General features: G+C 51.0%; 2 protein-coding genes across 3 annotated transcripts in view; one reads left to right on the forward strand and one right to left on the reverse strand.

Moving 5' to 3' along the window:
• The window catches only part of PTRHD1 (peptidyl-tRNA hydrolase domain containing 1), a 385,343-nt gene that overhangs the window by 17,726 nt on the left and 345,408 nt on the right, over positions 1-22,209 (forward strand). The window lies entirely within an intron of this gene.
• Positions 1-22,209, reverse strand: part of EFR3B (EFR3 homolog B) — a 114,668-nt gene that overhangs the window by 5,358 nt on the left and 87,101 nt on the right. For both annotated transcript variants that reach the window (XM_050753633.1, XM_050753634.1), the window contains 14 exons: positions 21,778-21,913; positions 21,378-21,539; positions 20,349-20,460; positions 19,925-19,976; positions 17,713-17,885; positions 16,772-16,847; positions 15,926-16,087; positions 14,237-14,368; positions 12,084-12,151; positions 10,255-10,382; positions 9,058-9,149; positions 4,040-4,088; positions 1,764-1,870; positions 28-77 (listed from right to left, as the gene is read on the reverse strand). In XM_050753633.1, the coding sequence (XP_050609590.1) occupies positions 28-77; positions 1,764-1,870; positions 4,040-4,088; positions 9,058-9,149; positions 10,255-10,382; positions 12,084-12,151; positions 14,237-14,368; positions 15,926-16,087; positions 16,772-16,847; positions 17,713-17,885; positions 19,925-19,976; positions 20,349-20,460; positions 21,378-21,539; positions 21,778-21,913 (1,499 nt within the window). The remainder of the gene's footprint in view (positions 1-27; positions 78-1,763; positions 1,871-4,039; positions 4,089-9,057; positions 9,150-10,254; positions 10,383-12,083; positions 12,152-14,236; positions 14,369-15,925; positions 16,088-16,771; positions 16,848-17,712; positions 17,886-19,924; positions 19,977-20,348; positions 20,461-21,377; positions 21,540-21,777; positions 21,914-22,209) is intronic.

The following is a 22,209-nucleotide window of genomic DNA, read 5'->3' on the forward strand; positions in this document are numbered from 1 at the left end:
GGTCCCCTGCCCAGGGTTGCCACTTACCGGATGGTGATTTCAAAGATCTGATTGAGTTTGCTCTGGAGCAGCGATGCCTAGACACAAACAGGGGGAAGTGAGCTGGCAGGGGTGGGGGGCTCAGAACCTTTGCCAGCTGGCTCAGGGTGTCCAGAGTATACGCTGGAGGTACAGGGCAGCCACAGCCTTAGGAAGGCAGGCAGAGGTGAACACGCTCCAGCACTTATCCACTGGACCCTGACTGCAGATTCGGATCAGGGAAAGCCACCTACTGAAGGCTGGCTGGGGATAGGACAGAGGCTCAGAATCACCAGGGAGGATGTCAGCAGGCAGCTCTGGAAGGTCCTTCTCCTTAAGATGGGGCAGTAAGGGCTGCTGGGCATGGAGTCAGGAGACTGCCCTAGTGCCAGCTCTTTTCTTTCTTTTTTTTAATTTAATTTAATTTTTTTTTTAATTGAGAAGGAGTCTTGCTCTGTCACCCAGGCTGGAGTGCAGTGGCATGACCTCAGCTCACTGCAACCTCTGCCTCCTGGGTTCAAGCAAGTCTCCCAACTCCTCCTGAGTGACTGGGATTACAGGCGCCTGCCACCATGCCCGGCTAATTTTTGTATTTTTAGTAGAAATGGGGTTTTGCTATGTTGGCCAGGCCGGTCTTGAACTCCTGATCTCAGGTGATCCGTCTGCTTCAGCCTCCCAAAGTGCTGGGAGTACAGGCATGGGCCACTGTGCCCAGCCTGTGCCAGCTCTTTTCTAACTTGCAAGGGGCAGCGCTGCAAAACTGGTGGCTTAGAGATGATCTCTGATTACTTCTGGCTGTAATGAGGTCAATGAATGCAGAGTGGGACTGCACGTGTTCCGTGACTGGGCCCTAATTCCTAGCTCATGAAATGGGCATCCCTCTCAAAGTGGGACGAGAGGTTAGGACAACACAGGCCCGTGAAAATCTACATGTTATATATGTACTTATATATGAATATTATATATGAAATATATAAAACAGAAAATTATACATATTATATTTTGTTGGGAGAATAGGTTATTTGTAGATTTTGAATGTTTACAGTTAAGTTTCATTGTTACTAAGCTTGACATTAGGGGCTAATAAATCCCGGCGTAGAATCAATTTCAGAACTGTCTGAGCTCCTCCCTCCAGTCTAGACATGGCTCCTCGTTTCTATGTGTCCAGCTGCCTCTCTCTCTGGTCTCTTTGCCAAGGCCTGGCTGTTCCATCCCCCTGCTAAGGTACCCTGGTTGGAAGAGGGTCTTGCTGCCAACATTGACCATCTTCCTTTGCCACACACCCCTCCCCCATCACTCCATAACATGGGGATCATAATGGCACCAACTTCATGGAGTTATCATGAGAATGAAAGTGGCTCATGAATAGAAGAAGCTGTTGTCCGCAGTGAGTGCTGTTCGTGTGCCTGCTGTCAGGACCACAGTGAGCATGATCTGACTGCCAGACAGGTGCCTCAGCTCAGGACTTCTTCTTTAAGTGAAAAGTGTGAGATCTCAGAGAGACCCAAGACAAACACCCAAGTCTTTTCGTTCATAGGGGAGCAATGCAGCATCGGGGCGTTGGGGAAAGCCTGGTGGGGCAACAGCAGAGCTCCCTGCGTTGGAATACAAGCCCTAATGTCTGCCAGGGGATGGAGGTGGGGTGGTCAAAGAGCCAAGATCTCCTGGGAACTTAATCCTGTCCTGGACCCAAATTCAGTTTTGACTCGGCTCCCTAGGACTCGCCCATGTCACGCTTCACTTACCCGGGCCCCGCAGTGTGCGGCAATCTCCTCGAAGGGTGCCTTCTGGAACTTCTCCACCACCTGCCGCCGCCGCTCACGCTCCTGCTCCTCCACTGCTACGCTGTCCACTGCGACGCAGAGAGCTGTGTTAGTGCCAGGCCCTGCTCACTGAGGGGAAGGGGAGGGACTCCTCCAGAGAGCACTGTCCATGAGTATTGCTTGGGCTCTCCCCTCGTCTGAAGAGTAGGGGACAGTGGCGTAGAGGTGTGGTGCCCTCACTCAGCCCTGGAAGGCAGGACCACTTCCTGATTCTGTCTGAGGGCTCAGCCTTCTTCCTCATGTAAGAATTTGAGAACTATATGGGAGGACATTTCAGCGGGGCTCTTATAGCCCCAAGTAGCTGCTCTCCCACCAGGACTCTTAAATTGAAGGTCCTGAACAGTTGGTCCTTCGAGTACTCTGTGGGTATTTTGTAAAGGGACATCGAGGCTGGGTGTGGTGGCTCACACTTGTAATCCCAGCATTTTGGGAGGCCGAGGTGGGAGGATACCTTGAGGTCAGGAGTTTGAGACCAGCCTGGCCATCATGGTGAAACCCCCTCTCTAATAAAAATATAAAAATTAGCCAGGCGTGGTGGCACATGCCTGTAGTCTCAGCTACTTGGGAGGCTGAGGCAGGAGGATTGCTTGAACCAGGGAGGTGGAAGTTGCAGTGAGCTAAGATTGCGCCATTGTACTCTAGCCTGGTGACAGAACGAGACTCCATCTCAAAAATAAATAAACAAAAAAAGAAAAGGGACATTGACAATGATAAAGCCACACAGACCACGAAAGCCAACACGGAACACCTGTGGCAGGGCAGCCCGAGGCCATTTAGTTTAAGGCTTCTACACATGCTGCTTGGTATTCAAGACGAGTTAGCACCAAGAAGAAAAAGGGGTGTGTGTCACACATGTCCATCATACTGTTGGGTTTTTTAAAATAGAGATGAGGTCTCACTATGTTGCCCAGGCTGGTCTCAAACTTCTGGGCTCAAAGGATCCTCCTATCTTGGCCTCCCAAAGTGCTGGGATTACAGGTGTGAGCCACTATGCCTGGCCCAGACTCAGTTTAAGAAGGCAAGAAATGGCCAGGTGCAGTGGGTTATGCCTGTAATCCCAGCACTTTGGGAGGCTAAGGAGGGCTGACTACCTAAGGTCAGGAGTTCGAGACCAGCCTGGCCAACATGGTGAAACACTGTTTCTACTAAAAATACAAAAATTAGCCAGGTGTGGTGGCAGGCGCCTGTAATCCCAGTTACTTGGGAGGCTGAGGCAGGAGAATTGCTTGAACCCAGGAGGCAGAGGTTGTAGTGAGCCAAGATGGTGTCACTGCACTCCAACCTGGGTGACAGGGCAAGACTGTCTCAGAAAAAAAAAAAAAAGGGCAAGAAATGTGTACATTCAGAGAGACTACCATTAATGATGACAAAAAGTTAAAAGTTTGGCATTTACGGCATAATTTGTCAACAGTTAGAAAAAATCTGTTGTTGTCCAATGATCCAGATAGAGGGGTAACAATGCATTTTAAAATCATCTGCCCTTATTAAATAGACATTCATATGATTCATTCTTAATATCTTCCATTGGCCAGCTTGTTCTTTTGTATCACAATTCACCAAAAAAAAAAAAAAAAAATTTACTCTGAATTGCTTTCTACCTACAGCTGTCAACTGATGACTTTTTTTTTTTTTTTTTGAGATGGAGTCTTGCTTTGTCGCCTAGGCTGGAGTGCAGTGGTGCAATCTCAGCTCACTGCAACCTCTGCCTCCTAGGTTCAAGCAATTCTCCTGCCTCAGCCTCCCGAGTAGCTGTGATTACAGGTGCATGCCACCATGCCTGGCTAATTTTTGCATTTTTTCAGTAGAGACAGGGTTTTACCATGTTAGCCAGGCTGGTCTCCAACTCCTGACTTTGAGATCTGCCCACCTCGGCCTCCCAAAGTGCTGGGATTATATGCTGGCGTGAGCCACTGCGCCCAGCCAACTGATTACTTTTAAAGTCAGCTGTCCTTAGTGGCAAAAGCGTTGCCCACTGTGGGCCACACAGGGCCCCACTACTGACCCCCGTCAGGAGAGGAGGGACATTCAGTGGCAGCTTTGGTGGCTGTGATGAGTTGGTCAAAAGCCACCAGCCTCTCCCTTCATGCAGGTGCTAGATCCCACTGCGGAGGGTGGTAGGTCCTGCTGCATCTGTAGGAACAGGCCCAAGGACCCCACCCCATTTTGCCTTCTAACCAGAGTCCCTTGGCCTGACTTACCAATGGCTTTCTTCAGTGTCTCATAGGTGATCTCCTCGGCAGGCACTCGCTGAAGGAGAAGGGACAGAGGTGCTCAGAAAGTCAGGGGGCAGAGAAAGGAGGCAGCCCTGGCACCCCCAGCTCTCTGGCAGCCCCTTGCTTCTTAGAAGAAAGTCCCAATGGGCAGGAAGTCCCTCAGGATACCCCCAGCCCCATCAGGGTCTCGGAAGCTCCCTAAGCTGGCACTGAGGACAGCGACATGCAGCGGGGAAGCTCATTCCTCATCAGATTCAGACTCAGAACAGAGTCCTGAGTCTCATGTAAAAGAACGCACTGTCCCCTGCCTCCTCCCCAAGCCTGTCCATCAAGCACCATAAGAGGAAAATACTGCTATCTTATCTTATCTTATTTTATTTTATTTTATTTTATTTTATTTTAGACAGAGTCTTACTCTGTTGCCCAGGCTGGAGCGTAGTGGCGCAATCACCGCTCACTGCAACCTCTGCCTCCTGGGTTCAAGTGATTCTCCTGCCTCAGCCTCCCAAGTAGCTGGGATTACAGGCGTGCACCACCACGCCTGGCTAATTTTTATATTTTTAGTAGATACGGGTTTTACCATGTTGGTAAGCGATTCTCAAGAGAATCGCTTGAAACTGGGAGGTGGAGATAGCGGTGAGCCGAGATCACACCACTGCACTCCAGCCTGGGCAACAGAAGGAGACTCTGTCTTAAAAAAAAAAAAAAAAGAGGTGACCGGGCCCCCACAGACTGCTGAGGTTCCAAGGAGTTGCCCCACTCAGTCGTCTGCAAAGCCTGTAAAAGGAGATGGAAAATAATAACACTCAAAGAAGGGAGCTCCACAGATGCTGAAAATAGTGAAGGAATTTGGACTAAATTCCAGAAATTACTCAGTAGACAATGAACTATTAGACCTATGATTTACCCATGCTTTATCTTTTTTTTTTTTGAGATGGAGTTTTGCTCTCATCACCCAGGCTGGAGTGTAATGGCATGATCTTTGCTCACTACAACCTCCACCTCCCAGTTGGTTTCAAGTGATTTTCCTGCCTCAGCCTCCCCAGTAGCTGGGTTACAGGTGGCCGCCACCAGGCCCGGCCAAGTTTTTGTATTTTTAGTAAAGACGGGGTTTCACCATGTTGATCAGGCTGGTCTCGAACTCCTGACCTCAGGTGATCCTCCTGCCTCAGCCTCCCAAAGTTCTGAGATTACAGGCGTAAGCCACCACGCCCTGCCTGATGCTCTATCATTTAAACTTAATCTTAAGCAAAAGCGCAGACACAGAATGATTTCAATGATATAAAGTTCCAGAAGTAACGCAACTCAGGCTAGGAGCTCCCTTAGGGGAGGGGACACGGGGCAGGGCCCCTGGGCAATGACAGTGTTCCACTCTCTCATCCAGGAGTGATTGCATGGGCATATACACTTTACGAAAATTCACTGAGTTGTGCACTTTTTGATTTGTTTGGCATTTTTGTTTGAGTAGGAGAGGACGGAAGAATAGGTATGCTATAAAGTCATTTAACAAACATTAAGTGAGTACCAACTACATATAGGACTGTAGGTGAGTCCATAGAAACTGCACAATTTGTTAGCATAGGAATTACATACAAGAGAGCTGTGCTCGGCTTTAACTCGCTCTGAGGACTTATGCTCTGTACGTCCATCCATTCATCCACTGTCAGCACTGAGCAACATTGGATATTCACCTGCAGGGTGCTAGGGAACTGTGTGGTGGCAACAGTCAAAGAAAAGGCCGCTCTCTGGGCAAGAGAGAAGGGATACTCCCTGGGCAAGAGCAGGGGGAGAGAAGTTTATGGAGGAAACCGAACAGGGGCCGGGCACCAGAGAACAGACAGTTCACAGGTCCTCAGCTGCACCAGTGTGGAGGGGAAGGGTGGTTTAGATGTGGCATTCTACACTAACAAAGGCCTGCAGATGGCTGAGCACAGCACGGGAGAGACCGAGAGCAGCCCTGCCAGAGTGGGACAGTGGATACAGGCCAGAGCAGGTGGGGGAAAATGAAATGGCAGAGCCCAGACTATGCAGGGCTGGGAATGCCAGGCACCAGGATTCAGATTTGACCAAACCAGCATTTATTCACCCCTGCAGCAAGCCTGGGCAGTACAGTCCTAGGAACCACCATGGGACTCTGGACTAGCACTGATGGCTGAGAGTGGAGAGAGCTGTGGCATGGCAGAAGGGCACAGGATGAAGGCCCCTGCACACCTGCTTTGCCACCAAGCCACCTCTGGGCTAAGCTGACTCTCGAAGGGAGGAAGGAACTGATACTGGTGGCCCAGGAGGCCACGAGTGGAGGTGGCTCTGTAGCTGCGTAAGCATTTTGCCTCCCAATTCTGTGTCAGTTCACTCCTCAATTCCCGAGAGTCTCTTACCTCTTGGGAAGGGAGAATCGCCACTATGGGGAGAGAGCAGCCAGCTCATCCCGATGCCTAATGCATTGGAGGTTCCCAGTCCTTGGAGCTGGAAGGGCCATGGAGGATGCCTCATTCAACCTCATTTTACTTGTCTAATTAGCCCAAGTCACAGCTTCCTTCTGTGGGAAGGTTCTAGACAAGCTTTGAGGGCCCTGATGTGGAGATCTGCCCTAATAAATGAAGTGGTCAAGGGCACCGTTAGGGGGAGGCTTGATCCTGACCCCTTGAGACTTCTCCTACCTCTGATTGCATCTGGGGAAAGGCTTGATGTCAAAGCTGTCCTCCATGTCTATATTAGCCCTAATGGGCATAGAAGCTCGGGAATGACAGCCTGTCCATGCCCAAGGACCATGTAAGTCTTTCTGTCCCGGTCCCATCCAGATGTGTGTCCTCTATACTCCTTGTGAACTGGGACAGTCAGCATTAAAAAAAAAAAAAAAAAAAAAAAAAGGCGGGGTGTGGTGGCTCACGGCTGTAATCCCAGCACTATGAGGTGGCTGAGGTGGGCAGATCACTTGAGCCCAGGAGTTTGAGACCAGCCTGAGCAACATGGCGAAACCCCATCTCTACAAAAAATACAAACATTAGCTGGGCATGGTGGTGCGTGTCTGTAGTCCCAGCTACTCGGGAGGTTCAGGTGGGAGGATCGCTTGAGGAGGTGGAGGTTGCAGTGAACTGAGGTCAAGCCAATGCACCCCAGCCAAGGTGACAGAGTGAGACCCTGTCTCAAAAAAAAAAAAAAAAAAAAAAAAGGCATATTGCATCTGTGGCTTCAGTTCCCTCATGTCTCCTTCCTCCTCCTCTCTGCCCTCCACCTCCATTTCTTTCTCATTTGGGAGAGTAAGCTTTGTATTTCCACTATGATTCCTTATTCTTCCCTACTCATGGGTACATCTGCTTCATTCACTGAGGTGGAAGAAATGAGATAATGGCAGGGGAGATATCACATGTAAATTTGAACAAAAATTCAATGTTTACAGTCCTCAAGAGAGGAGAGAAGGAAGAGAGGTCTTTAAGGCACTGTGGCAGCTTTCTCTTAAAAAAAAGAATCTTGGGGTCAGGCATGGTGGCTCACGCCTGTAATCCCAGCACTTTGGGAGGCCGAGGCTGGCAGATCACAAGGTCAGGAGATAGAGGTCATCCTGGCTAACACGGTGAAACCCCGTCTCTACTAAAAATACAAAAACTAGCCAGGCATGGTGGCATATGTCTGTAGTCCCAGCTACTCGGGAGACTCAGGCAGGAGAAATGCTTGAAACCGGGAGGTAGAGTTTGCAGTGAGCTGAGATCATGCCACTGCACTCCAGCCTGGGCAACAGAGCGAGACTCCATCTCAAAAAAAAAAAAAAAAAAAAAATCTTGGCTGTCAGTGGTTAGGGGAGAGATGAAGAGGTGGAACACAGAGGGGTTTTAGGGCAGGAAATGACTCTGCATGGTACTCTAGTGGGGGATGCATGCCATTATGCATTTGTCCAAACCCACAGAATGTACAACGCTGAGAGTGAACCCCAGTGTAAACGATGGACTTCAGATGATAACGTTGCATTAAGGCAGGTGGAACTGTAAGAAATGTACCACTCTGCTGGGGGATGTGGCTAGGAGGGGAGGCTGTGCATGTGTCGGGGGAGGGGAGGGGGCAAAGGGCGATCTCTGTACCTTCCTCTCAATTTTGCTATAACCTAAAATTGCTTTAAAAATAGTCTAAATTTAAAAAAAGAAAAAAAGATTCTTTATTGATACATACGGAAGCAACACTATGAAAGCTGTTCTCACCCTTATCTCTCCAGTTAAGTCTTCGAGTTTCCAACCCAGAGCATGTCGGTCCCCCTGTGAGTGGGGAATGATGACCAGCACACCTTTCTTTTTAATTTTTTGAGACAAGGTCTCACTCTGTCACCTAGGCTGAAGTGCCGTGCCATGTGCTTATGAGCCTGGCTCCCACCTTACTGCAGCCTCCAGTCTCGCTCTGTCGCCCAGGCTGGAGTGCAGGTGATTCAGCTCACCACTCTGCATCCCGGGTTCACGCCATTCTCCTGCCTCAGCCTCCCGAGTAGCTGGGACCACAGGCGCCGCCACCTCGCCCGGCTAATTTTTTGTGTTTTTAGTAGAGACGGGGTTTCGCCGTGTTAGCCAGGATGGGACCACTTGTGATCCGCCCGCATGTCCCAAAGTGCTGGGATTACAGGCTTGAGCCACCGCGCCCGGCCGATTTTTCAAATTATTTTTTGTAGAGATGGGGTCTCCTTATGTTGCCCCAGATCATCTCGAACTCCTGGGCTCAAGCAATCCTCCTGCCTCAGCCTCCAAAATGTTGGGATCACAGGTGTGAGCCACCATCCCCAGCCAGGCCTTTCAAGGGTGAGTTTTATGATATCCTCATGGGAGCAGGGAGGACCCTAAACATTTTTCCAAAGGGAAGTATCTATGACACATACATGGGGAGAGTCAGTGCGAGTGTGGAATTACTCGAGAAACTTGCTTTCCATGCAGCCTTAAGCACACTGTGTGGGCAGGGGAGCCTGGAGTCCGGCATCCAATCTACAGGAGGTGGGGCTGCCCCAGGACGGTGGCAGAGACACTCACCTCCTCCTTCTCTGGGCTGTTCCTCGATTCTACCTCCACCTGCAGGGAGATGGTCTCTCCAATGCTCCTCCTCTTGGATAAGCGATCCTCATCTGGGGAAGAAGCAGCCTGGAGGCTTTAGTTCCCAGCCCTCGGAGATCCAGGACTGAGCCGCTAGTCCCACCTCCCAACCCCTCTGCCTCTGCTTGGTCCACAGTCCTCTAAGGCTCAGTGCACACTCAGGCTACACCTGGAGTTTCCAGAAGCTTCCAATTGCTGTGGGCCTTCTCTGTCCATCTTAGGCTGGTCAGTTTTGCTCTTTGGGGCTAAAATTTTGAAATTGTCAATGAGAACACAAAGAAGGTGCTTATGACCAGAATACATATCTCACCTTATGTGTAAGCATCATCTGCTAAGAGCACCAGTAGCTCTTCATGAAGCATTTCATGAAGTATTTACTAAGCGCATTTGCATTAATACAGGTACCTTATCATGCCAGCCCTCTAAGGCAGCTATTTTTTTTTTTTTTTTTTTTGAGACGCAGTCTTGCTCTGTTGCCCAGGCTGGTGTGCAACGGTGCGATCTTGGCTCACTGCAATCTCCACCTCCCGGGTTCGAGCAATTCTCCTGTTTCAGCCTCCAGAGTAGCTAGGACTACAGGCACACACCACCACGCCCAGCTAACTTTTTTTTGTATTTTTAGTAGAGACGGGCTTTCACTGTGTTACCCAGGCTGGTCTTGAACCCTGGAACTCAGGCAGTCCATCGCCTCGGCCTCCCAAAGTGCTAGGATTACAGGCGTGAGCCACTGCCTCCAGCGGGCCGCTATTGTTAACATTCTGTTTTACAGTCAAGGAAACTGAAATTCAGGGACGCAAAGCACTTGTCTAAGATCTTTCAGGCAGTGAGTTGCACAGGGGACTCGAACTGGGTCTCTGGTTCTGTAGCCATGTATGCTTTTTCTAGCACAATGGAGCCTCTCCCATCCTCAGGCCGGGCCATCTCATGGGCCGGGTACTTTCAAGGACCCTGCCCTGAGGAGGAGAGATGGGGCAATCAAGAGGACCTCACCATAAATTTCCACTGTGTCTTTCAGCTCTCACGATATCCAAGGTGCCTCACAGGCAATCAAAGGGCCCTAAGTCCCTTACGCTCAGGCCCTTACCTGGCCAAGGAAAGACAGAGGCAGGCCCAGGCATCCCTGCACAGAGCTCATACCTGTCAGTTGAGGGATGTAGGGCAGGCAAAGCCGGTCTGAATTGTAGCCGCTGCCTCCCAGGACTTCACTAATCTTGCTCTGGCGGAAGAGGAGCTCAATCACCACCCCATCAAGATTCTGAGACAGCCTGGAAGATGAAGGAGGGAGGAAGCTCGTTAGAACCGCGGTATCTAGAATGACTTCTGAATAACTGTTTTTGTTTTTGTTTTTTAGACAGGGTTTTGCTCTTGTCGCCCAGGCTGGAGTGTGGTGGAGCGATCTCGGCTCATTGCAACCTCCGCCTTCCAGGTTCAAGCGATTCTCCTGCCTCAGCCTCCCGAGTAGCTGGGAGTAAAGGTGCCCACCACCACGCCCAGCTAATTTTTTGTATTTTTAGTAGAGATGGGGTTTCATCATGTTGGCCAGGCTGGTCTTGAACTTCTGACCTCAGGTGATCCACCCTCCTCAGCCTCCCAAAATGCTAGGATTACAGGCGTGAGTCACCATGCCCGGCCAACTTTTCTTATTACAAAAGTAACATCTTCACTATGCAAGATGACAGAGAAGCAAAAGGAAAAGGGTCACCCCCAGTCCCATTTCCAGAGATAACCACTATTCACGTTATAATATATTCTTATGTACAGCAATCACATCCCTCAGTCACTTTTTTTTTTTTGTTTTAAGACAGGGTCCTCACTGTGTTGCCCAGGCTGGAGTGCAGTGGCTATTCACAGGTGCCATCACAGCGCACTACAGCCTTGACCCGCTGGGCTAAAGTGATCTTCCTGCTCAACTTTCCAACAGGTATGCTCCACCACACCCAGCTAATTTTATTTATTTATTAATTATTATTATTTCTTAGACCAAGTCTCTCCCTGTCGCCCAGGCCGGAGTGCAGTAGCATGATCTCAGCTCACTGCAACCTTTGCCTCCCAGATTCAAGTAGATTCTCCTGCCTAAGCCTCCCGAATAGAGTAGCTGGGACTACAGGTGTGCACCACCACAACCGGCTAATTTTTGTATTTTTAGAAGATACAGGTTTTTATCATGTTGGCCAGGATGGTCTCGAACTTCTGACCTCAAGTGATCTGCTCACCTCAGCCTCCCAAAGTGCTGGGATTACAGGCATGAGCCACTGTGCCCAGCCCAGGCAAATTGTTTAAAAATTTTTCGTAGATGGGTTCTTGCTTTGTGGCCCATGGTTGTCTCGAAACCATGGGCTCAAGAGATCCTCCTGCTCAGTCTTCTGAGTTGCTGGGCCTGTAGGCGTGAGCCACCGCACCCAGCTTAGTCCCGTATTTTTACATATACACATAGATATCCCCTTCCACACCCGCTGTTCTGTGATCTATTTTATTGACCTATTATGTAGTGGGTATTTTATATTAAATATTCTTCTAAATGAATGTCATGATTGTCTATTATATGGATGGGCCATACTTTATAAGTCATCCCCTACTGTTAGACATTTTGGGTTTGCAAAACGTATTTCCCTTGAGTTCCTCTGATGTTGAAATGACACTCGAAAACATCACTTGGATTGATAGGAACGTCTTGTCAGGAATGACTCCTCCAGGATGCATTTAGCATGCGCTTGGCCAAAGCCCCTGGAGGCTGTGTCTCACCTGCAAACACGGCTCAGCATGGCATGCTCGAGGCATGGACCGCAGTAATGTGATGGGGTTTAACTTTACCCAGGACTCCTGGACCACAGACAGAGCCCACCTTCTGCCCTTGAGTCCACAGATGCCCAAGCCTCCTGGCATTGACCCCTCCTGACCTCAGACCACCCGCCTGCTTACTTAGCTGCCCTGGGGATCCCTGACCACATCCCCCGTCCTCTCCTCACCTGGGCCTCTCCACAAACACATCCTCGGGGAGCATGTATGGAGCCTCTTTCTTCCTGGTCTCTATCACCTGGTGGTTGGGAGGAATCAGATGATAAGAGCTGGTTCAGCAGGGAGAGGGAGCTCACAGGCAATGAAAGAGCTCCCGGCTTGGCACTTCCTCCCTCCCGCAGCCTCCTCAGCACAGTGTCCTCAGCTGAGCTTCTTCAGTGGAAACTCCCATCAACAGGGACCCTCAGGGCAGCTGGAGAAGCTCAAGCTGCCTGCTCAGGCCATGGCCATCAATGACACATGTGCACTAAGTGTCCTCCAGTGCAGGGAACTTAACTCTTAAGAGACTGCAGCTGCTGGCTCTGGTGCCTCATTCCTCATTCCTATGCCCTTTTTTTTTTTTTTTTTTTTTTTCTTAGAGACAGAGTCTTGCTCTCTTTTCTAGGCTGGAGAGGAGTGGCACAATCTTAGATCATGGCAGCCTCCACCTGCCAGTTTCAAGCAATTCTCCTGCCTCAGCCTCCTGAGTAACTGAGATTGCAGGTGAATGCCAGCCCGCCTGGCAAATTTTTGTATTTTTAGTAGAGACGGGGTTTCACCATGTTGCCCAGGCTGGTCTTGAACTCCTGACTCCAAGTGATCCACCTGCCTTGGCCTCCCAAAGTGTTGGGATTAAGGCTGAACCACTGCACCTGGCCTCATTCCTGTGTTTTTTATTTAAACAGGTACAAAGGAATGTAGCTAATACCATGTCCCAAACCTCAGTACTGCAGTACCCAAGTGCATTGCAAAAACACCCTGATGGACAGTGACATCTTGAGCTTTACTCAGTATTCTTTGCAAATTTTTGACAAGAAAAGTGAAAGTTACTAAGTGGTGAGAAGTGGAGGGATGGTCAGCATACAGGTGTGTGTGGTGGGTGAGGAGGTAAAGGTCCCACAATTGTCAGGTGGAGGATGTCTGGGCATTGCCTTTCTTGCACTCCCTTATCAGTCCAGAAGCTGGAAGAGTCCTGCTTCCCTTGGGGTGGTCTCTGTCACAGTGTCATGGCAGCCTCCCCTGTGATTCCCAGTCAACCCAGGCTAGTTGAGACCTAAAATTTCTGGTTTTGTTTTATTTTGTTTTGCTAGTATATTTTATTTTATTTTACTTTTGAGATGGAGTCTCGCTCTGTCACCCAAGCTGGAGTGTAGTGGCACAATCTTGGCTCACTGCAACCTCCATCTCCCAGGTTCAAGCGATTCTCCTGCCTCACCTTCCCGAGTAGCTGGGATTACAGGCGTGCGCCAATGCCCCGCTAATTTTTGTATTTTCATTAGAGATGGGGTTTCACCATGTTGCCCAGGCTGGCCTCAAACTTCTGACCTCAAGTGATCCACTCACCTCGGCCTCCCAAAGTGCTGGGATTATAGGCATGAGCCACCGCACCCGGCCTGCTACTATATTTTAAAGTTAATCCTATATGTTGGTATCATTCAACTTCCAAACACTTCCATGTGTTTTAAAACATCTTTATGCAACAATTGAGAACACATTTGACTACAGAATGGATGTCAGATAATACCAAGGAATTACTGATCACTTAATGAGCTGTGTTAAGGGTGTGGCAGTCATGTAGGGAGGTGCTCATGCTGTTTCAGGCATGTAGACGGATATATGTAAAGTGAAAGGACAGGATAGCTGGGATTTGTTTTAAAGTATTTAAAATTTTTTCAGCAAAGGAAAGGGAGATACGTGAAGCAAATGGGGAGAAATTTTCGTAGCTCTTCATTTCCTCTGAGTGGGCGTGAACAGACATTCGTTCACCATTCTACTCAGGCCACTTTTGCCGTATTTCATAGCTGTCGTCTGCATGATCTGAGGCATGTGTGCAGATGTGCTCCCATGAGTAGGGGAAAGACAGAGGGGCAGGAAGTGGAGGGGCAGACAGTATTAGAAACAGGTACAGAAGACCCCTCAACCCCTGTGCCTAACCCCACCCTGCTCCGTCAAGTCCTACAGGAGGGAAAGATGCCGTGAGTAACTTCTCACTATTAGCGGCTCTTACTTCAACCCTGTCTTCACTGCCTAAGAGGAGGTACAGGACTAATGCAATTAAGGAAAAGCCGTTCCCAGGAAACCCCAAGTTGAGGGCCTCTGAGCTCTTGGTCGTGAGGACACCAACCTCATGGATGTGCTGGCAGAAGGCAGGCACCGTTGTGAGCTGACTGATGAGGTTCAGGTAAGCTGCGCCCAGAGCGTAGAGGGCACAGCGGTTGTAGACAGGCAAGTTCTCCTCATTGACTTGGGCCACGTCCTGCAGCAACAGAGACAAGGCCTCCAGAGTCTTTCACTGACAGACTACACTGGGTGCCAACCCTCCATCCGACCTCTTCCCGGTCTTCTTCAGAAATGCTTGCTTTCCTAGACTAAGTCTTGCTCAGCATTTGACCCACAACTTCCTGGGGAAAAAAGTCACCTTCATTAAAGCTGAAGGGAGGGGTAGAACAGTCCATGAACTAGGAGGCTCTCGAGTATTCACAGACTAGAGAGGCAATGACCTCAACTCCCCACTCTGCAGTTCCAGCTGTGGCAACCTTCACTGCCCAAACCCTTATCATTAATCCCACTGCCAGGGCACTGTCTCCTTCACTCTAGCGGATCCTTAGAGGACTGGATTGGCTTGCTAAACTGGGTTCATATGTTAAGCTAAATGAGCTGTGGGAGTTACCAGGGGATTGGGATATAAAGGAACCCCAAGTTCTAGCTCTTGAGGGTAAATAGAATTTTAAAATTGTAGCATCTAGGCTGGTCCTGCAGGATTTAGCACCATTAGACAGGTGAGACTCTGTGACTGAACTCCCAGGTTTGCCCTGATTCTGGAATATGATGCCTGCCTGGCTTCAGGACCCTGGAGACCCAGCCTTTGAGGTCCAAAGGACCCACCCTGACTCCCAGTAGCCTTGGGTGCACACACGCACCCAGGAACACCATGAAAGTCTCAAGCCCTGTCCGGTGCCACACTGGCTGTCTATGTATCACAAAGGAGGCTTGGTAGACCGGTCCCCAGACTTTGAGACTCTGACTTACCTTTCCAGGAAATATATATTTTAAACAAGTACTCAAAGCAATTCTGAAGCACAGCTCTGTTTGGGAACCAGAGAATCTTTTTTTTTTTTTTTAATTTTTAATTTTTTAAAAATTTTTAGATGGAGTCTTGCTCTGTTGCCCAGACTGGCATGCCGTGGGAAGATCTTGGCTCACTGCAACCTCCACCTCCCGGGTTCAAGTGCTTCTCCTACCTCAGTCTCCCAAGTAGCTGAGACTACAGGTGTGCACCACCATGTCTGGCTAATTTTTGTATTTTTAGTGGAGACGGGGTTTCACCATGTTGGCTAGGCTGGTCTTGAACTCCTGACCTCAAGTGGTCCACCCACCTCAGCCTCCCAAAGTGCTGGGATTACAGGCGTGAGCCACCACGCCTGGCCAAGGGAACCAGAGATTCTCTGGACAAACGAGTTTGTCTGGGATCACTCAGGGCTTAAGAGCATCCTCTTAGGAATCCCTGGAGTCTCACTCAGACTCTGCGAGAGATTTGATATATAGTAGCTAAGGGATGTTTCTGAATGACCCCGTTCTCTGGGTCTTCTTTAGCTTGAGGATGGGGCAAGGCCATGAATGAAGCGTTCTTTGGGGTTCCCCAAACAGGACCATGGTTTGGGGTCTTCAGGGAGGAGTGGCCAACCACGCGTGCAATATTCCTGGGCTCCAAAACAGTGTTAAGCAGTTGCTACTCAATATTCTTATCAGGGCTTGCCCAAAACAGGTCTCTCCCCGATCCCAAGCCCCATGCCCTGCGCACACCAGGCCCCACCTGAACAGCCAGCACCAGACGGATGAGGTCCACCACCACCTCCTCGTTAGCCAGCTCGATGCTGATGAGAGCCAACAAGCCATAGAGCGCCTCGTAGTGTTTCTGCACGTTTGTTTCCTCCTTGCAGCTCAGGTAGATGTGTCTGTAGAGCTGCTGGGAGTGCTGGGGACAGGAGCGGGCAGGAGAAGGCCAGGGTCAGTAGGGTGGGGACAGGAGGGGCAAGGAAAACAGGCAGGAAGACCAATCTGAAGGGGGGCAGGATGGCTGTGTGTGCCCCCTCCTCTGCTGCGGAGGGGATGCCTTTAAAGCAGGCTCTGGCAGAAGCGGACACAGACAGGTAGGCTCGCATAGAGAGGGATGGGCTCCAGTGAAACCAGCACCAGAGGCTGCTGCCCAAATCCAGGTATAGGAGCAGAACACAGTCACTGGCCCTGGACTGGCTCATCACTCTGGGCTTGACTCCTCAGAGAAGTCAGCTTGACGCATAGCCGCAGAGGGAGGAGGCAGGCCTCTGACCAAGGCAGAGGTCAGCAGTGACTTTTGCTCTGTCACCCAGGCTGGAGTACATTGGTGCAATCTCAGTTTACTGCAACCTCCTCCTCCTGGGTTCAAGCGATTTTCTGGCCTCAGCCTCCCGAGTAGCTGAGATTACAGGTGCCCACCACCACGCCTGGCTAATTTTTGTAGTTTTAGTAAAGACGGGATTTTACCATGTTGGTCAGGCTGGTCTCGAGGTCCCCACCTCACGTGATCTATCCACCCCCCTCGGCCTCCCAAAGTGCTGGGATTGCAGGCATGAGCCATCGTGCCCGCTCTTCACTGTGTCTGGAGGTCATGCTTGCTTACCTTCTTCATGAAGACAGTGTCCTGTCGGGAGCACTTGTCCACTTTCAGCTTCAGGACAGAGATGTCACTGAGCGTACTGGGAAAGGATGCAAAGGGCCTCCTTAGCCCTTATATGAGGCCAGCCTGAGCTCACACGGGTCACTGGGCTTTACCCCAACATTGTTAGTTGGTAGAAAGCCTCCAGTGCTCCCCTGGCCCTGGTTCTTAGCCCAATTACCTTCTTCTCCCAAGTTCTCAAGAATTTGTCCTTTTCTCTCTCTTTGTTTCCTTTTTGAGACAGGCTCTCATTCTGTCACCTAGGCTGGAGTGCAGTGGCTCAGTGATCACAGCTCTCTACAGCTTCAACATCCAGGGCTCAAGCAATCCTCCCAACTCAGCCTCCCAAGGAGCTGAGACCACAGGTGTGAGCCACCACGCTCGGCTAATTTTTAAATTTTCTTGTAGAGATGGGGGTCTCACTATGTTGCCCTGGCCAGTCTTGAACTCTTGGGCTCAAGTGATCCTCCCACCTTGGCCTCTCAAAGTGCTGAGATTATAGGCGTGAGCCACCACCCCTGACCCCTTTTGTCTTAAATCTTCATCCTGATTATTTTCTTCCTCCTCTTATTCCCCACAAATCCCTTCAGTCTGATAACCTGCATCCCCTTCAGTCTGATAACCTGCATCCCCTTCCTTCTCACACTTGCAACTCCCTTTAATGCCTACTCTCTATCTTCCAGATCTTCAGTTCACCCTCCTCCTCTCTCAGACACAAGTGCCCTTTGGTCTCGCCTCCTCTTGCAGGAACCCAGGGTCAATGTTGGTGATCAGCTCTCTGGCGAGTCTCACTGAGTATCTGAATTGTCCTCCCACCTGGGTGTGAGGACAGGACCAAAGGACAGGACCTAAAGGAGAGTCCTTTCCCCATCTTGCATCACCTGGAGGAAACACCCCAAGTTCACCTGATCGTAGAGAACTTGTGGCGGTTGCCATGACGATCAATGAAACTGATGAGAATCTCTAGAACAAAGAGTCGAATTTCTGCATCCTCCATGAGGGCAGTGGAGAGAAGGCGGTCCAGGAAGTTGCTGGGCAGGGCTGACATCATGTTGTTGCACTGGAAACCTGTGGATACCTGCAAGGGAGGTATGGACAAGTATGCCTAGGAATGCTGTCCCTCTCAGGTGCAGGAGGAGGCGGAGGAGCAGCCAGCGGAAGTGACGTCTGATGTACACATGCTCTCCAGACATTACCCAATCCAGCCTCCCCTACCCTGCAGCCCAGGCAACTTTTTGAACACTCCAACATCCACCTAGATGACAGCGAGCTCAGTAGACATGTGAATGGATGCGGACAGCATGCAGGGACATTCGGGTGTTAAAAAGCAAGCAAGGGATGAGCCCTGGAGGGAGGCGGGAGCCAGGCAATCTCTGAGCCTAACATTCCAGCCAGTTAGGGCACAACTGATGAATAGCCACAAGGAACATAATGCCTTATTAAGAGAATGATCATCACAAAGAACGAGACAGTGGAAGAACTCACAGCTGGGCTGAAGGATCAGAACTCACATACATGGCAACCACCAAATAGCACACATAGGAAGCATTTGGTAACAGGTCTGTTAGCCTGGCAATAATGGCGCTTTGTGACTAAAGCCAGTTTGGCATAAATAGACATGCCATATATGCTGTTGTCAGAGCATTCAACTGCAGCAAAGCACCTTTACTGTTAAATCCATATTGCAAAACAATGCCTTTGATGATTCAGAAGGTCCCTGAGGATGTACCCCAAACTGTCATCTTAAGAAGATGCTGGGTACAAATTAATGAGGGTAAACTCAGCAAAGAAATGGCAGGAATATGGAGACCAAGGTGATAACTATACGAGGGCAGTGTTGGAGCACAAAGGGTTTATAAAAACCTAGTGCCATGAAGAGTATGGACTGGAGAGGAGGGGAGGGAAGGCGTGAGGTGGCGGCAGGGGTGGGGGGGTCTGTTTAGACTGGCATGACTGGAACGGAGACAGAGACTGAGAGACGAGATGGGGGGTCTAGGGAGGGAGAGGGGCCTGGGGACCTCCCAACAGTCTGAGAAGTTTGAAATCTGGTTGTACATCAATTATAAACTGAGGCCGGGCACAGTGGCTCACGCCTATAATCCCAGCGCTTTGGGAGGCCAAGGCAGGTGGATCACTTGAGGTCAGGAGTTCAAGACCAGCCTGACCAACCTGGTAAAACCCCATCTCTACTAAAACTACAAAAAAAAATTAGCTGATGGCACATGCCTGTAATCCCAGCTACTTGGGAGGCTGAGGCAGGAGAATCGCTTGAACCTGGGAGGCGAAGGTTGCAGTGAGCCAAGATTGCACCACTGCACTCCAGCCTGAGCAACAAGAGCAAAAAAAAAAAAAAAAAAAAAAAAAAAAAAATTATAATATGAGACCTACTCTGAAATAAGAGGCACCTGGTAGAGAACAGCATTTCTAGACAATTATTCTTATAGCTGAGTTCCTGACAGGTGGGGAGAGGTGGTTGTGAGATGTCAGTTTTAGGCCCAGGGTTGTACTTCAGAATACCTGGGGAATGTGTTACAAATACAGATTCCAGGACCTCACTCAGGCTAACAGCTCAAAACCTCTGGGAATCATATATTTATCACAAGATTGTCATCAGAATGGTATTTGAGAGCAATGGATCTAGACTCCAGTGATGGCTGCAAAGATGTAAAGAAGAGTTACATATAAGAGTTACAGAATGGGAAGGATGATGGGCTGGGAGACTGAGGTGGGTACATGTGCCAAGAACATGTGCTGGCAAAACAGGGGAAACAGAGGGGAAAGGGAAATAGGGGGTACCTGGAGGGAACCAGGGTGGGAACCAACAGATTCCATCTTGAGACAGATCATGTCTAAGTGACAAGGCTATCAGTAGCCAATAAGGAACCTTTGTGAAAATTAGAAACAGGTTCCCCATTTGCTGTGGCTGACCCAGCTCTGTGGGTGCCCAGCCTGGCTAGTGAGTGGAACACAGGCTAGATTTCAGCCCCGACTCAACTGACTGGGTGTATTTGTGCAGTATGCAATGTGCACGACTGTATGTGGAGGCCTTCACTTGGTCCCTTGGAAGGAGCTGTCTCCTGCAGAGGAAGAGCAGGAATAGGGATAGATGGGGCTCACCTGCAGGAGGGATTTTAGCAGCATAATCTGGGTCAGACGGTTCCTATTCTCCCTGTAGACCAGAGACACAAATACTCACCAGGATGGTAATGGGGCGGAGATCACACACTTGCCAGCTTAGTTCTACCCCTGATTCGTTTCTCCATGAGGCTTATGGTGTTAAGTTACCCAGGACAGTGGCTTCCGGACCCAGGAAGCTGACCAAGGGGTGACTGGCTCCCCCCACGTTGGGAGGTGGTTATTGATGGGGCAGCCTGAGAAACTGTTGTGGGATCCAAGAGCCCCACTAAAGGCTGCTGCGGGATTTGGGAGTAAAAAGAGAGGAGAGGGCAGAGCCAAGAAAGTTAAGAGGGATAAAGGAGGGAGTCAGAAAATGCAGCTAGGGGAGAGGAGGACTCCAGGCTGGGGGAGACTGGTGGCTCACCCCGTCCTGCCCGTGTCCACCGCCTGGTGCAAGGACGGCCGCGGCACCTTGCTCATGATGAAGAGGATCACCTCGGAGCGCTGGTAGGTGGGCAGCGTGCTGGCAAAAGAGCCTGCAGGAGGTGGCGGAGAGGGTGCCCAGTGAGGCACAGGCTGCAGGGCCCCTCCTGGTTCAGCCTCTCAGCTGCACAAACCCCTGCAGAGAGCGAGGGTTGCCGCTCTCCAGAGTCAATCCAGGACCAGAGAAAGGAACTCAGGATAGCCCGTGTGTGATTCTTCCTCTCCAGGAAGGGGAGGCATCAGGCGGTTCTGGAGGACTCTTCCAGGCTCCGTGTTTTCACTCGTTCCTGAGGCTGTGGTTAAGGTCTTGGCTCCTTGGCTAGGGGGTGGGGATGGTGAATGCTGGGCCCTGGGACCAGGGCGGAGGGAGCCCAAGTTCTCGTTGGGCTGCCCTAGGGTAAATCCTCCTCCCACGAACTAAGAGAAAAAGATGCTTCTGGATTCCTAACCTGCCTACTCCAGGCTGAGGCGAAGCTCGCATGGCTAGGGCAGGCAGGCTGTGAAAGCGGCTTTATCATCTCCGCTCCCAGAAGCACACCCATTTTCTCCATGGCCTGCCCCCTTCCTCATTCTTTCCTCTTAGTCCCCACCTCTCCCTCCTGGAAGCCCTAACCTGGAAGCATCAGGCAGGTCTGATGGAGACTGGGACTAAGGAAGGTTCGCCTGAGACTTCAGATCTGGGAAACCCATCCCACTGTTTGGCGCTGTCGCTCGGGCCCTGCCCAGCCAGCGCACCATGACCGACTTCATTTTCTCCGAGGTCCGCGAATAGCATGTGGGTGCTGGACGATCCTACAGAGCCCCGATGGATGCCCTTCGCCCCAGTGCGGTCCCTCCCTCTCCAATCACATCCCCAGGCCGCCCCGGGGCCCCGCCCCTTTCCAGGGTCCCTCTTTCCTCCCCTCGGCCCCGCCCCGCCCCTGGCCCCGCCCCGCCGCAACCCTCCCCGAGCCTCGGCCCCGAGCCGCACCGACGGTCTTGATAACGGCCTCCTGGAACATGCGCTCCTCGTGCTCCTTGATGATCTTGGTGCCGAGGCTGACCGCCCCGTCGTAGCTCCCGGTCAGCGCGTAGTCGATGCTGAGCCGCAGCTGCCTCAGCAGCGTGTTGAACATCTCCAGCACCGTGGGCCCTGAGAGGGGCGGGGCGGGGCGCCCGAGATTAGGGCTGGCACCCTCCTCCTCCCTGCACCGCGAGCAGGCAGGGCAGGCCCACGCACCCTTCCGGCCTGGGCTTCCTCTGCGCCTCCAACTTCTCGGAGGACTTCTCCCGAGGAAAACGACCCCTCCCTGTTGCCCCTTGCATCTCTCTGGAAGAGGCGGCAGCCTCCGCGGGGTCCCCGGCCCTCAGGCCCTCGCCATGCCCCTTACCCACAGAGCCCGTGGCGGCGATGACCGCCGCTTCCGACAGGACCTCCACGATGCCTGCGCGCACCGTCGCAGCGCTGCGGCTGTTGGCGTCCAGGTGGCCCAGGAGCTGCTGGATGACCAGGTGGGAGTGCTGCGGCTGCGGGAGGAAGATGAGCTGGGCCTGGACAGTAACCCCACGGGGCCGCAGCCCTCTCCTGGCACCCAAAGGCGGGGGTAAACTAAAGGGATGTCCCAGGGCCCGGGGCACTGCAGGTGGCACTGACACCTTGGGCCCTTTCCTGCATCCTTCCCTCCTCCCTCCAACAAAGAGCCAAATCCCAGTGGAGGCTTCGGCTGACAGTGTTCCAGGGCCCTTTTACTTCAAAATGGGTCAAAAGACCATTTTTAAATAGGGTCTTCCTTTCACTTCCGGTGCCTCAGGTCTTTCCGCAA

Source organism: Macaca thibetana, chromosome 13 (genome assembly GCF_024542745.1).
Source record: "Macaca thibetana thibetana isolate TM-01 chromosome 13, ASM2454274v1, whole genome shotgun sequence".
Lineage (NCBI taxonomy): Eukaryota > Metazoa > Chordata > Mammalia > Primates > Cercopithecidae > Macaca > Macaca thibetana.